Raw genomic sequence first — 15,923 nt, forward strand, 5'->3', positions numbered from 1 at the left:
TGAAACATGTAAAATAATTTCATCCTTTTTACTCTGAAATTCACCGTAGGTGTTCTTGCTCTGTTTATCTACCCGCTGACACCTCCGTAATCTCGCGGCATTGCAGACTGCAGTTCGTTGCAGCTTTTCCCGTTGCAAGCTCGCTATGCATGTAGAAAGAACGCATGGCCGACGTGTACGCAGTTAGGATAAACCGCAAAGATAATGTGCAGCAAGAGCAAAATGGTGAAATGTAACTGAGTGCAAAAGAAGACATTAACCTTTAAACCTACCTGAGGGAACGTGAAATGTATATCAGGTACAAAATACTAAAAATACTAACTGAGAAATAGCAACTATGCACTTTTTATTGGGGGGGGGGGGGGTCCCCTACAATTAGCGTTTAGTGATGGGAGGTTTTCCATTTACGCTGCAACACACCATCACCAATTTCTGCCCCAGTTCTTGAATTTCTTGCATCCTGTTCAAAGTCACTGAGGTTTCCTCCTGTAGATCTGCTGATTCAGCACTATCCTTGAAGGTTGGAGTGTGCTCTATGAACTAAGGATGTACTGTGGGGGTGGTCTGCGTATGTCGCACGCCTGTCACACGCAGCACTATGAGAGAAAAACCTCACAAATGATCACCTTGCTTTACTTGTTTGGAATGAGGTCTTTCTGTGGGATATAGGTCCACGTTGACCAAAAAATCCATTATTGACTGATCTGTCCAAAGGACGTTGTTTTATAGTTTGTGTAGTTTACATAGGACATTATTTGGCATGAAATGTGCTTTTTGTAATTTTTGAGTATTTTGTAGGCTATACATCCATCTTTGTCCATTATTCTCTCTATGGTAGCATCATAAACACTGATCCTCAATCAGAAGAAATACTACAGGCTACTGACTGCTGTATTACTTCCCAAAAAATCAGGATTATTTATTTATTTATTTTTGTACATGACTTCTCTATGTGTGGCAGTATGGTTATTGGTTTTCTACAGCTACAATGACACGGGGGAACTTTTTCTGAGTTCTTTAATGGTGGTATTATGTGCTGACCCAAAGCCTACAATGTGGCTTTTCTTTCGTTTTGCAATTTTCAACCTAAGTTTGAGGTAACTAGAAGTGCGATAAGAGTTTAGTTTCCGATATATAAAAATTTATTTGACTTCCTTTATATATACAATAGTATAAAAATAAAACCAACAAAATAAACTGGAAAAAAATAATACTGGTATCTAAAGACTTATCCCGCTAGGCGACAGAAATGCTTTAAATTATTGTTCAGTTGTGATGCATTGATACAGTATGTTCTCCTATAATGCGTGTTTTGGAAACACCAGTTTGCACCAAAGCGAATGATATATTAGAGGACAGTTAGTAGACCGCGATGCTCGCGTTTGTAAGCGTGCTTTCGTCTGCTGAGAAGCAGGGACGCATCGCCCAGCTAAACCGAGCCGCAGGCGAATGGAAGGTGCGCACCTGATCGAAAACACCCAGTTACTGCGTCACTTCACAGCATGTGTCATCTTAGAAGGGTTTCTTTCGCCATTTCTTTACGCTTAGCAACTTTTATAATTGTAATTTAAATATGCTCATTTACACCACAAAACAGTCAAAGTCTCGGCCTCTAAAGCTAAACACTGAGTGCAAAAAGGAAAGGTTAAAGTATTGAAGAGAATCTTGAAATATTAAAGTGTTTTGATCAGAATGATATAGCGAGATGTGATACTGTGTGTTACTTAAGAAATTTTTAAGCGTTTTGTCCATAACCCCATTTTCCTCATAATCCTTGTTTATTTTTCTATAGCACGAATTATCTTTCCACGTTTCTTTTTTTTCACGAAGGCAGCTATTGTATATAGGAGAGCATAGGTCTACTGCACTTTTTCCTGTTGATTGTAAATATGAACCAATTTTTAGTTATATTCTAATTTGCTTTACTTGCCATCATAAAACTGAAACCCCACAGATTTCATTCTGGCTTTATTACTAAATATTTCTTAAATATTGTCTATATTGAATGAACATTCTCCTGTCTATAGAAACACATTTCTACAATATAATTACTGTTTAACAATGTTACCAGTGATGACAATGATACGCTTGATATTTGCAGTATTGGGCAGGAAGTGGTTTGTCCTAAGCATGCATTACTGTGGTCGGTTTCCTCCCAGCACTACATTGTACGTAAAACAGTTTTTCACTGCAGTAATGATGGATTCTAACATAACAGGGTTTTTTAAAAATAATTTCAAAATTCATCAATATCAGCTATATGGCATCAAGTCAGAAAACAAGAAATATATAGCTGCATAACTAGCTCTGAACAAAATTCAAAAATAAAAACTATTGGCATGCAAATGTATATAGTATGTAGGTTTGTATGGTACATAAAAATAATAATAATAATACATTTTATTTAAAAAGGCGCCTTTCTGACACTCAAGGTCACCGTACAGGCATACATAAAAATTTATACACACTACAAAAGGTACAATGCAAGAAATACATTAAAATGAATATAAATGACAAATAAATGGATTTTACAATGAATAGGCTTGTTTGAACAGATAGGTTTTGAGTCCAGATTTGAAATGAGGAAATGAGTCCATATTTCTAAGATGAGATGGGAGGCAGTTCCAGAGGCGGGGAGCAGAGCGGCTAAATGCTCTGCTCCCCATTGTGGTAAGACGGGCAGGTGGAACAGACAAATATAACGAGGAAGAGGATCTGAGAGAGCGAGATGGAATGGAAACATGAAGGAGGTCAGATAAATAGGGGGGAGAAAGGTTGTGGATGGCTTTAAATGTCAGCAAGAGGACTTTAAACTGGATACGGAACTGTATAGGGAGCCAGTGTAACTGCTGAAGAACAGGAGTGATGTGGTGGACAGATGGGGTTCGGGTAATAATTCGGGCAGCTGAATTCTGGACTTGTTGAAGTTTACGAAGGGACTTGTGAGGGAGACCCAAGAGAAGTGAATTGCAGTAGTCTAGATGGGAAGTCACTAGACTGTGAACAAGAATGGCTGCAGAATAGGGGATAAGAGATGGACGGAGACGATTAATATTTCTTAAATGAAAGTAGGCTGACCGGGTAATGTTATTAATGTGTGATTGAAATGATAATGTGCTATCGAGGATGACACCCAGACTCCTAACCTGCGGGGATGGTGAAATGGAGGAGTTATCAACTGTGATAGAGAAACTGTTAGTTTTGGATAATGTGGATTTACTACCAATGAGGTTAACCTCAGTTTTATCACTGTTAAGTTTAAGAAAGTTAAGAGTAAACCAGGATTTTATTTCAGCAATACAATCAATGAGAGTAGTGGGTGGTAAAGTGGCTGAGGGCTTTGTAGTGAGGTAGAGTTGGGTGTCATCCGCATAGCAGTGGAAATTAACATTAAATTTACGTAAAATATTACCGAGGGGAAGTAGGTAGATGATAAAAAGAAGGGGCCCCAGGACAGAGCCCTGGGGCACACCTGTAGTGACAGAGGAGAGAGTAGATTTAAATGATTTAAGCTGAATGAACTGAGTGCGAAGGTGGCGATACCTTCTGGGAAACCATAAAGAAGCATTTCATGTAATTATACTGTATATATTAAATCTGAAAGGAAAACTCAGAACAAGCTATATAAGGATATACTGAATATGTTGTCATGTGTCATTAAACAAGCTTCAGTATAATACCCTTTGATGGAATGAGAATGTTTGAAAATCACGCCGAAGTATTTGATGTGTCATTTTCTGAGTTTTTGATATGAACCGGCTGCAGTTTGCAGAGGTATCCGCAGAGTGGGAATCTCGACAGCTCATTAATGAGGTTTTTCCTAAACTTTTCTCCCACAAAAGCATATATAATTGGGTTGACACAGCAGTGAATGAGTGCGATTGTCTCCGTGGCACCAAGTGCCAGATTGATTCCTTGGGAGCTCTTGCAGTTGTTCAGAAAGCCGTATTCCTGTAAGGATTTGAGGAAGATGACTATGTTGTAGGGAACCCAGAATACTACAAATAGCAAGGCAATGGTGAAGATCAACCTCATCGCCCTGTGCTTTTTGGAATTCCGGGACCTCATTAACACAGCCAGGATGCTGATGTAGCAGAACATCATTATGGGCAGTGAGATGAAGAGACCTACTGCGTTTTCCCGGATGTTTTGGAAGAGTTTCCAGGTCTTTTCCGAATTATTAGGATAGACCGGCATACACTTATTCTCTTCTTCTGATATGCTATAGAAGATCGTCTCCGGAAGCGCACCAAGGATGGAAACCATCCAAATAACAGCACTAACCACTGTGCCGTTCCTCACTGTCCTTACTCTCATTGTAGCCACGGCATGAACTATAGCCAGGTAGCGGTCGATGCCCATTAGTGTCACAAACAGGATCCCACTGTAGAACCCAATCTGATATATGAAGACCATTGCCTTGCACAGCACGTTGCTGGTGAGTTCGTAGGCCACCGTGTAATAGGCCCATATGGGCAGCGAGAGCGTGACCGCCAGGTCCGAGACAGCCAGGTTGAGCAGGCAGATGTCCGACACGCTCTTCAGCTTCATCAGCTTCATGAGAATCCACACGACTGTGCTGTTGCCTGCAAAGCCAAGGGCAAAGACGACAGAGAAAAGTATGGGCTGGAAGTTGGGCATCTCGTTGGCGCTGCCATTCGTGTTGCAATCGGACACATCAACAGAGTAGAAGTAGTAGTCTATGGTGGTGACTATACTGGAGTCGTTGCTATCGTGGTAGGAAGATTCAGTTGTGCCCGTGAAAGTCTCGGCCATTCTGGTATTGGACAGAAAACAGTGTGAATTCCCTGTGTGTATCAATAAAAAAACAACAATAGATGCTTTTATATATTCTGCTACATACAATATCAAAAAAAATATGATGTTATGCAGACTGAATGCAGTTATAATGCAGATGTTACAAAAACAATTGATTCATTCTGTGTTGTGCTGGAAAACATGCGTAATGATAAATGTCCAGTTTGTTCTACTTGTGTGGTTTGGTACTGAACAATTTTAGGATGTTACCATGAATGTGCGACTATGGGTTCCACCAGAGTGCCCAAAACATATTTGTTTAACAAATTAATTAAGCATGCCAAACTAAAATGGCTCCACATATAACACCTCCCATCCCGGCCCCCGTCAGCCATGTTGCATCACCTAGGTGGTGTGTGATTGGTAATGATACGGCTGAGGACTTACATAGAGTCACTGAAATTTTGCACCTGCAAAAGGAAAAAAAACATTGAAACAAGCTAGTAAAATAAGGGAATCAACCTAATTTGCATAACTAGCAAAAATGCACCATCTTCGGATAACAAACTTAGTCACATTTTCTTCAGTATATCTGTACACACTCAAGAGACTAACTAGGCTAAATATCTAAAATAAAAAACATTTTGAGGTTTAAAAGAAAGCCATATTGTATGAATTTGTTAACCTTCACTGCATATGAACCTTGATGTGTGTGATACTGAATGCTACAGCACTTTAGCTCACACACAATATTGTTTAATGGTTATATTAGGCATTTTCAGCCGGCCCCTCAGCTGAAAACAGCGACGCCACATGTAGTGGTGGCATTTTGCGGCTTGTGGTCGAACCAGGGGTGTGGGAGGGGCATGGATAGCCTGGTAGATTCAGGGGGGCCAGTAAAAATAAAATTATATGTGAAATGGAGTAAGGTGACATTTATCAGGGCCCCCAGTTTCCAGGTACGCCCCTGGTTCCACAAGAAGACTTAAGGAACCCCACTTGCCTGAACTAGTCACTTTGTAACATACACCGGAATATGTTCATATTATTTAGCTAATTCTAGTGTGTTGAAATAGCTTTATGGATAAAGCCCGTAAACAGAAATAGATTTCATGAGGGGTCTGACAACCACAGGGATAGGTCCTTCTGTGTAGATTTTGCTGACCTCGAGGGTCCCCATTTGCTGATCAGGGTGAGGGAGGGGGCTTCCCACCCCCCCCCCCCCCGAAGATTTTGCCTTTTGTGAATGTGGGGGTCCCTCTCCATAGGTTTCAATGAGCCGCAAGTTATTTTACTACCTGGCTATATGCCTATTATGGTTCTCCCCAAATTAATATCACACATTTGAGACAGGATGAAGAAAAATACATTTGCATTGTATTGTGTCATGACTAGCTTGAGCTTAAAATGCTCTGATTATAGTTAACCTATTTTATAATTATAGATATCCTTAAAATGGCATTTGTTCCGGAACAAGAGTGCAGGTTAAACATAATACCACAACTCTGTGCATTTAGAAATACATACAGACGACCTACTAGTCTAGTCTAGTCTCTAGGCATTAGTTTTCAGTCAATTTTATTTTCATAAAGTGCCCCAAATACATTTGCATGGCATTCCACCATGACTAACGTGAGCTGATTATGATTAACACTGATTATGGTTAACCTATTTTATAATTATAGATAACCTTAAAACTGTTTTAATTGCTTGAAAGTGAGACAATTGCAGGACTGGAGGTTAAAAAAAAAACATAATGTTCAAAGGTAAAACCTTATAGCTGTAGAATACTATCAGCTTGCGTACAACAAAAGTCCCTCGGGTGCGGATGTGTATTTAGCCACATCGCCCACTATACATCATATAATAATGCCTCAATTGTGTTATGGAAGCAGCTCAACACCACCCCTCAATCACAAGCCCCCCTTGCAAGCAACCACTCGTGTCTGCTTCCTAGACACTTTTTTTACCAGTTCCTGTTACAAAAGCGCGTGGCAGGATGTAGGGGCTCCAGAGACCATAGCCTACCCCAAAAAATGTACAATTAAAAGACAGATACGCCTTACCTCATCCATGGAGCATAATTTCCCCTTTCGCAACAGCTGGGATGGAGTGTGAGGTGTTTGGCTTCTTTGTGTGCTGGTAGATTATCTGCCGCGTGTTGCTGTGCAGGTAAATTTCCTGTGAGCTGCTCACATTGTCATCTCATGCACGGAGATTTCCTGTAATCCTTCACCCATCTCAGCATATGCTGACTAACACCTAAAATTTATCAGATTATGCATCGCAGTATTGAAACAATTGATTTGCGTTAGATGCTACATTTCATTGGAAATTATTAACATTTTCAGTGAGGTTTCATAGTTTTTCATATGGGGATACTGAGATGAAATTCTTTGCTCCTGTTATTGTGATGATTACATTGTGAGAACTGTGAAAGAGGCCTTTATATCACTTTTTTCCCCTCTGCTGAGTTTCTACTTACTGATCGATGAACAGATATATGTTTATCTAATAAACACACCTTCTAATTCTACAATGGCTGACTTCAGGTGTTGACATTTTCGTGACTTAGATCATTTTAAATGCTACAAAGAATAGTTATATGGGCGAGCTATGTGATTTATTTATTTATTGATATCGATGACTTTAAATATTTAGAGACTCCAAATGGCAGATGTTCTGGAACAAGATAGTATAGGTCAAAAGTAATACCACAGTTTTGGGCATTTATAAATACATACTGAAGACCTACTAGTCTTACCCAGGTTAACCATTAGTTTTCAGTTCATTTTATTTTTATAAATTGCCCCTTTCAGTGGTTGCCCCAGAACTTTCTTACATCTGTAAAATACACAATATATTTTGGAAGCTGAAATGAGCAAGAAGACAGTGGAGGAGAGGGATGAAAATACCTGAGTTTGGACCTGTAATGGATAAAACAGACATCTTTAAGGTGCTAGTGATGAGTATCTGCAAGTGTGTTGAGTGGGATTTCTGAAAGGAAGAGCAGGTTTGACTCTGGGCTATAGCTATTAATTAGCAGCCACATTAATGGATCCTAGAAGAGATGTGTTGATCACTGTAAGGATGGTCTTAGAAGAAACTAGCAAATCCTTACACTGTTTTTAGGTCGGGTAGGGATGGTTTTGCCAGTGTGTGTGTGTGTGTGTGTGTGTGGGGGGGGGGGGGTTCATAATTAATGACCTCAGTTCTTCTTCACTAATTAAACAGAAGATGCTAAAGCTCGGAGTTTTGATCAAGACTGCTGTCAACTGTACTTAATCTGAAGTCTTAAGTCCTCGATTTTCAGTTTCACGCTGATGTCTATTAATTTTCAGTATTGATAACAATCAGCCACATTTGTCTTGTTTTCTGACCTTGTGTTTTGGTTCCCTTTTCAGTAACCTACACGGTTGAGTAAGATCAGAATGTCTTTGGAATCTTTATATATATAATGTAGTGCCAAGTGTTTTTGAAAAATAACACTGTGACTACATGGTAACAAGCCGTAAGCACTGCATGATGGGCTTTATGGGAAAGATGTACACTATATGGACAAAAGTATTGGGACACTTGGCCATTACACCCACAGGAACTTTAATAACATCCCATTCTAATAGAATGAATTGTTAAGACTGTAAAGTTATAATGCTATGCTTACCATACAGAACAGTGTTTCCCAACCCATTCCTTGACGACCCCCAGACAGTCCATACCTTTGCTCTCTCCCAGCTCCCTGCCAGACAGTCCACATTTTTGCTCCCTCCCAACTTCCAGTAAAAACATGGCCTGCAGGTCTCTGAGTACTGGGATTGGGAAGCACTGATATAGGAAATTGCACAGAACAGGATCATCACTTGGTTACTCTACATTTCTCTGTCAGGGGGTTGCATTTTTCATGGCCTACCTAATTGTTGTTTCCCTTGCTTGTTATGAATGTGTTTCTTACCCTCAGCTAAGGCCTGACTGACACATTTCACAGTCCTTATCCTCCATGTTGAATGTGGCTTTGAGTGCAGTCTGGCCCCCTCCTCCACAAATCCCTCCCCTGTTTCTTTATCTTTTTGCTGACGTATTTGAAAATGTCTTTGTTAACTAACAACAGAACCCTTCCAGCCTACCCACTCTGCTCTTGTTTCCACCATTTAAAGATGTCTTCAGACACCAGAAAATGTACTTACTTCTGAGATTTAAAGAAAAAATACATTTAAAAAGGAAATAAAAGTTCTAACGGCCAGTAAGTGATTTTCATTTTCATGGCAGGTGTTATCAGGAGTCTCACTTCTTTCTGCGGTGTGGCGTAACTCTCTGTGTCATCTGAAATTCAGTTGAATTTTCCTGCTCCATTTCTGCACTTCCCCACTTATATTTTACTTTCCCTTTAACAACATTTCGTAAAAAGGGAAAGGAGAAGTGAGGCTTGTCTCTGGCTTCCTCGCTGTCTCAGCTGCTGTCAGAGGAAGGCAATGCAAGTTTATTTATATAGCACAATTCAGAATTCAAAATGCTTTACCGAGACACACAGATACAGTAAAAGACTAGACATTAAAGTCACAGACAGTAAAATCAAAAGACAATAAAAACAAGTAATAACTAAAAAAGTGACATTGTAGTGGTAGTGTATAAATAAACCGCAGCTAATTTAATTTGTTGAAAAGCTGCAGCAAACAACGTCTTAACCACTTATTTAAATGAGCTAACAGTTAGCAGACCACGGGCCGTCTTATGAAGCGCACGGCGTGAAGCGCATGGTCCAAGTTCATTACTACTAAAGAAAGCTTCTTTGTAAAGGAAACAGATCTCGTGCACGTAGTGAAAGTGCGCGAACAGACCACATATGGCGACAACAGGATTCCACGAAAACTCCCTGAGCTTTATATAATAATAATAATTATTATTATTATTATCACTACAATTATTATTGCTGTTATTATTATGTAATTAATGTTATTATTATTTTTATTATTATTATTATTATTACTTTCCAACACCTACCGCGGAAAGCCGAAATGGTGAATAAGAGCGAACCATGTGCGGATCTCATGTATAACGTACGTGATCATGTATCAAGGGATAACGAAGCAATACCACTCAAAGGATGAAGGAACAATGAAAAACACAGGCTACTGTTACACGTTTTATAATGAAAATATTATATCATGTACATGTACACATCAATTGCTTGCGGGATAGGCTCCGGACCCCCCGCGACCCAGTCGGATGAGCAGGTTGGACAATGGATGGATGGATGGATGGATGTACATATCATGCAATGTAAAAAAAAAACTGTTAAAAATATCTTGCTGTCGCCGCGATAGCTTCTGCGTACCGGAGCTCATTTACTTTTCCCGACATGCTTTGTGGCATTGTGTGTGTTATTTATTGTAAATACTCTTGTTGTGTTCCCAATTGTCACGTTTGCCCTTATCTGTTTGTATGTACATGATCCTTGGCTGCTCCTGGTGTGTACCCCTCCGTTCTGTAATTAACCGCCGTGTGCGACCCATTGTTTTACATATGACCTTCCTCTTGTTATCGCGTTTTGGTGGGCTTGGTTCAATGCTTAGTTTTACTTTTGTGTTATTAGATGCTCAAGAGTTTTTTTGATAAAAGCAATAAAATTATTCAGAGGTTGAATTTGCTGGATGTTAAAAGTGGGACACCGCAAGCAGTCCCATGGAGAGAGCCAGACAGGACCCAGAAAGACCAGGAGAAGGAGAGGCTGGAGCTAGTTGGAAAGTCCCAAAGGCAGGACACAGGAAGTGCCTGCCGGAAGAGTGTCCCTGCCTGCTAACCCTCCAGTAGCCCCCGCCCGACTCCCCACGGAAAGGGAGCAGCCATGGGAGATCTTCAAGATCTGGCTTGGGCTCGCCACCAGAAACAATGCCTGGAATGAGCAGATGGTGGCCGTCCACCTGGGTCTTGCACCTCGAGTGTGGAGCTCTCCAGGTCCTCCTCTACATAACCCAGAAACCTGCTTCAACCTGGAAGACTGGAAGGGGGTTAGGGTTAGGGTTACGGTTAGGGTCAGGCACGTGTTCTGTGTGAGGCACCACTGCAGAGGAGAGAGATTGGGGGTGCTGGCTGCCGACATCAGGCCTACCACAAACAACCCACACCTGTCCAAGAAGGCTTGGTTTTGCAGGCTTTTGTTTTTTTTCTCACCTCTCAGACCACCTGCAACAACAAGTGAGCCTTGTGGCCTCTTGCAGCATGAAGCAGGCTCTAGCAGAAGCTGCGAGGGGGGGGAAGCGATCTTCAGTGTGGCAGCCCAGAAGGGCACTCTGGTGCGCTCGGTAATGCTGGAGGACAACAAAGGAAATTTCCCAGCAAGCCCAGTTTGGAACTGCAGGCCCTGTGATGAGATGCTCATCTGTTAACCTTATGGGACAAGGGACCACAAGGCACTCTTCTGCCCCGAGCCAAGAAGACATTGCCGCAACTTGGGATCACAGCAAGCTAGACGAACGGTGGAAGCAGAGCCAGCAGGACTGGGGAGCAGCTGTGCAAGTCCTCCTGGTGTGTGGAGCAGGAGTGGTGCAGCTTGGAGAAGAGACACAGTGAGAGGGGATGGCAATAGGCAAGAGGGACGGTCCCTGAGGCCGATTCCCCCACTGGCCGCCAGCAGCTCGGCTTTGCCAGTGGTCTCCAGCTGCTCTGGGCTCCCTAGCAGGTGGATTCCACAGTTACCAGAGCCTCTCAAAAGTCTACCTGGACAGCTGTCTATGTCACCTGCAGGAATGCCTGGTCCTGACCATACCCTACTACTTTTGTTTTTGCTTTATTGCTGATTTTTGTTATAAATTTATTGTCTATTTATATGTTATCCTTTTGCTGCATTTATTTTCTACTGAACGAAGAAATTTCACCCCCACAGGAGTCTTATAATTATACAATTCTGGTGATGATCATAATAATAATAATAATAATAATAATAATAATGAAGTGGAGGTGAGGCCAGAAACAGACGCTCGGACTGGAGGGAGACACCAACAATGACATCACTCCACTCTACAGCCACCGAATCATGCCTCAGTGTTGCCTCTAACACAGTGAGACAGGCAGACAGGTAAAAAGAAGAATGAAAGCACTCCTTACAAAGAGCTCCGACAGACATCAGCGACAGGGCCTGATACCAGGGCCTGATACAGATTTAAATAAACCTGTCAATTCATAATACACTTGTCCCACGTCTCATATTTCTAGCTATCGATATTCTTGCTTTGTTTCTTCCATTCTACCTACCAGCCAAACGATCCTTAACATTCACTGTAGAAAGATGTTGGCCTCTGGTGACAGAAAGCGCAAACAAAACAAAAATATGCATATGCCAAGGGCTGTGGTTTGCAAAAAAAGGTATCGAGCTGTTTCCTTTCTTGAAAGGACGAGACCTCAGCCTACCTCATTTCCGTGTTTCGGCTCCATTTGTTTATTTCACAGCTTTTGTGCTTCACGTTGTTGAACCGCCGGAAACATTTGTGACGTTTTCACTTGTGTTAAACTATGAAAACCGTTATGCCTGCAGCCGAAACAACATCAAATGCCCTTAATGAAAATAACATTTCATTTATTTAAAAATAGCAAAAAGTTGTAAACAAAATACAGAAGAACATTCAAACGTCAAACTCTAAACAAATACAAATCAATCTAAGAATGTCACTGAAATGATTACTTTGGAATGAAATGTTTTAAAACGTATTTTAAAAGTGCGTGTGATGAAAGCGCTTATATTTAAGCATGTGTTGGAAAGCACTGGCTACAGTGGAATCACAATAAGCACTGTACATTCAAGGTACATATTTTTTTTTACACAAGAGCAACTATAAGAGTCTTGCAGAGGTGATTTCAGACGATCTTGAAATGACTGAACTCCTTCTCTCTGACAGTTCAGTGGAAAATGACCTGCACCTCGAAAAGCAAACTGGCAACCAATTCTGCAACAATTTCAGCACAAGTCGTTTAAACTTCTGGCCTACAAAAGCATAGATGACTGGGTTCAGACAGCAGTGCGTAAAAGCCAAAACTTCTGTTATTTTGAGAGACCATTCTAAATTGTTGTAGGCATCACAGTTTGCAAAGTACCCCAAGTATTTCAGGGACATCAGGAAGGTAACGAAATTGTAAGGAGTCCAAAAAAGAAAAAACAGTATGACTATTAAGAGTACAAGCTTGATGGCTCTGTGTTTCTTGTTCGTTTTTATGGAGACCAAAGTGGGGATGATTTTTGCATAACAATACGTCATAACAACAAGAGGAATTATAAATCCTAAAATATTTAGCTCATAATATGTAACGATCCGCAATACGTTATCTTGTGGAAATTCAGTTTTACACGTTATGGTGGATTCGTTTTTAGTTTGCGAGAAGACCATACTGGGCAAGGAGGCAAGTAAGCTGACAAGCCATACAACTGCAGTTAGAGCGCTGCCGAGTCGAACCGACCTGTGTTTAGCCAGTGTGAGAGCGTGGACAATAATCAGGTAGCGATCCATGCTCATGATGACCATGAAGAAGATGTTCCCGTAAAAACCCATCAAGTACAAAAAGGAGACAGCTTTGCACATAAAGTCCCCGAAGCCCCACTCGCCGGCGGCAAGATAACGAGTCCAGAAAGGCAGACTGATCACGAAGAGCAGGTCGGACACAGCCAGGTTCAGAAGACAGATGTCTGTCATGGTGTTCATCCTCTGGTACTTGACCACGCAGACCACCAGCAAATTGCCGATGAAGCCGAAGATAAAGACAAAGCTGTACAGCGTCGGCACGAACACGGTGGTAAATGCGATCACGTTACCATTGTTGCAGAGCATAGAAGTCTGTTGAGGAGTATCCGAATAGTAATCGGAATAGTCGTAGGATGTCGTGTTCTAGAAAAGAATACGGTGCAATTATCATCTGTGTCTTTCATTTGAGTATTTCCACACGCATAGAAAAAAAGCCAGAATAGTTAACTTAACCCCCATAAATAAACAAATACATGAATATTTAAGTGATATCATTATTTGATATTTCCGGATCCAGACATTTTAAGGATCGGGTTTGCATTAATTAAAATCTATTCATTAAAGTAATTAAAAGCAAATTGCAAAGTAAAATTTGCTCTTTCCAACATAATTTACTGGGATTGTTCAAGCCCTATTGTGCCAGCAGAACAACTGAGAAATGAACCAGCGGGGACTTAAGGCAGGTAAGGTTGTACCGCCACCTGCTGGCACTTAGTGGCTAAAGTTGCATTCGCATATTCTGCCGGGTCGGTTGGAAGACGTGCACTCCATAGGCTAGAAGTCGTTACAGGATGGATGAATGGACGAAAATACACGTTTCTCTTTACAGCTAGTAAGAATTCTGCATTTATAAATTCTGCCAATAATTTATTGCCAATCTGCCACTAAAAAAAATCAGAACATTTTTCTTAGCTAGTTTGAATTTGTTGCAGCATGTTCACAGTCAAATATTCTGCAAATACAAACATTTAGCTAAAACATATACGGTTGTGCTTTTATATACTGTATGACTTATGTATCTACTTTATTCATTTTGGGTAAAAGGTTTAAATTAAATCTAAATAATTTTATTTGCTTTCAACTTCATCTTTATTTTTTGCTATGTATGTTGGATTCCTCCTAATCAGTAAGATTTAATAAATAATAATATTTATGATTTTAATAAATAAAAGTTTTAATAAATTTGAATAGAAATACACTCACCATTATGGCTGTTGTTCTATGTCTGCTTCATGAGTTGAGTATAATTTGCCGAATGCGTGCTTAAGCGCATAAGTACTTTTGCAATTTCCTGACTTTCCAAAAAAGGAGCTGTAGAAAAAAAAAGTGTTTTTTTCTGAGTTCAAATTTGACTAATGTAAATATATGAATAAAGTTCATATGAAGATAGAACACGATATAACAGTCATTCATGCTCAGTAACTGATAAAAATAGATTAGAAGGTGAATCCTTCAAAAAACAATATTGTAACACCATTACTGTAAATCTAATCAGAGAACACAACACCATCACTTAGCGCGTCCTGTGATCACTGCAGTTGTGTGCACATGTTGGCATCTAAAAGTGTACTTTATTCTAGAAAATACATGCTTAAAAATGACAATTGTTTTGAACACACAACTTAGTGAATGATAGGATCCCTAGATAAATATATAAAAGCAGATTCGAAGCTAATGCAAGTGATTTATAAATCTGAGATTACATGTGCCTTATTGAAGTAATGTGGTTAGAATGATGGGCATTCCACTTTAGGCAAAGTGTGATCGAACATAGTAAATATAATTGACACATGACCGTATAGTTAGTTTCGACATAGTTAGTTTCGACACAGATGTTCATCTGGAAGCACATAATGATGATACAGGAGGTTGGTGTTGTCTTTATCAAGTGTATGTGTGTGTGTGTTCACCCTGATAACTTAAGGACACAATACTCCAGGGCTTATTTACATAACAGAAAATTAAACTCCTGAAGGCTAATTTTACATATTATCCAATAAAAAGGCTTTCCGGCCCTTTCAAATGAACAACTAAATAAGTATAATCTTTACATTTCTAATGAGATTTATTGTTTTGAGGCAATATAATCACAAACACAAGGAAATCGGTGATACGATATGCTTCATTTGTCTGCTTGTGGTTTAGCAGGTTGCATTGCTGTTTAACACCACCGTGGGCCATTTTTGTGTGTGGCTTTCACCTTCAGCATCGTTGACTTGCATTTTCATCACCGTCCGAATTGCACGTGTGTCCACGTATGTCCAGTCATTAAATTCAGCTGTTGCATTATAGACCTTTTTGACATTGTCTAGTATTGTCTTGCACTGTCTGCGTTGTTTAGCATTATCTGTACTGTTTTTCACTGCCGTTAGACTTGTGTAACCAGATGTGGTTGAATGGGTAGCCATTCCAATTTACATGTTGCATATGGGCAATAAAGATCTTAAATTTTGGGGGGGGGGGGGGAGTCGAATATACGTCTGTGCGGAGAGTACAACTGCCCTTTCATCATCCTCAGACGGGTCAGTCTAGAATCTTCCATTAATGCTTTCTTGCTGAGAATATGCCCTTCACAAGTCCCAATACAACATATCATTGTACTCCTCTGCACCAATGAGAATTCAGATTTAAATTAACCTACTAGATCAAAGTGTGATA

General features: G+C 40.3%; 2 protein-coding genes across 3 annotated transcripts; both read right to left on the reverse strand.

Annotated features, from left to right (window-relative positions):
- Nucleotides 1–1,299: 1,299 nt before the first annotated feature.
- LOC111840866 (C-C chemokine receptor type 5) lies at nucleotides 1,300–12,022 on the reverse strand. 2 transcript variants are annotated; one of them, XM_072716710.1, is made up of 5 exons: nucleotides 12,007–12,022; nucleotides 8,478–9,211; nucleotides 6,825–7,685; nucleotides 5,206–5,228; nucleotides 1,300–4,777 (listed from the first exon to the last, which is right to left on the reverse strand). In XM_072716710.1, the coding sequence occupies exons 3-5, from the start codon at nucleotides 6,831–6,833 to the stop codon at nucleotides 3,709–3,711; spliced, it is 1,101 nt and encodes a 366-aa protein (XP_072572811.1). In that variant the 5' UTR covers nucleotides 6,834–7,685; nucleotides 8,478–9,211; nucleotides 12,007–12,022; the 3' UTR covers nucleotides 1,300–3,708. The 2 variants fall into 2 exon arrangements, with proteins under 2 accessions (XP_072572811.1, XP_072572810.1); XM_072716709.1 differs by lacking the exon at nucleotides 12,007–12,022 and having other exon boundaries at nucleotides 8,478–9,742.
- A 289-nt stretch (nucleotides 12,023–12,311) lies between these two features.
- LOC111840874 (C-C chemokine receptor type 5-like) lies at nucleotides 12,312–14,545 on the reverse strand. Its single transcript, XM_023806176.2, has 2 exons — nucleotides 14,469–14,545; nucleotides 12,312–13,628 (listed from the first exon to the last, which is right to left on the reverse strand). The coding sequence occupies exons 1-2, from the start codon at nucleotides 14,469–14,471 to the stop codon at nucleotides 12,582–12,584; spliced, it is 1,050 nt and encodes a 349-aa protein (XP_023661944.1). The 5' UTR covers nucleotides 14,472–14,545; the 3' UTR covers nucleotides 12,312–12,581.
- Between the last annotated feature and the right edge of the window lie 1,378 nt (nucleotides 14,546–15,923).

The sequence above is a fragment of the Paramormyrops kingsleyae genome, chromosome 9 (genome assembly GCF_048594095.1).
Source record: "Paramormyrops kingsleyae isolate MSU_618 chromosome 9, PKINGS_0.4, whole genome shotgun sequence".
Taxonomy (NCBI): domain Eukaryota; kingdom Metazoa; phylum Chordata; class Actinopteri; order Osteoglossiformes; family Mormyridae; genus Paramormyrops; species Paramormyrops kingsleyae.

Bases quoted from the DNA above. Each gene is read 5' to 3' on its own strand.
- LOC111840866 (XM_072716710.1), bottom strand. The intron at 4,778-5,205 runs GTAAGTCCTCAG...GTCCAATACCAG, and splicing joins CAAAATTTCAGTGACTCTAT to AATGGCCGAGACTTTCACGG.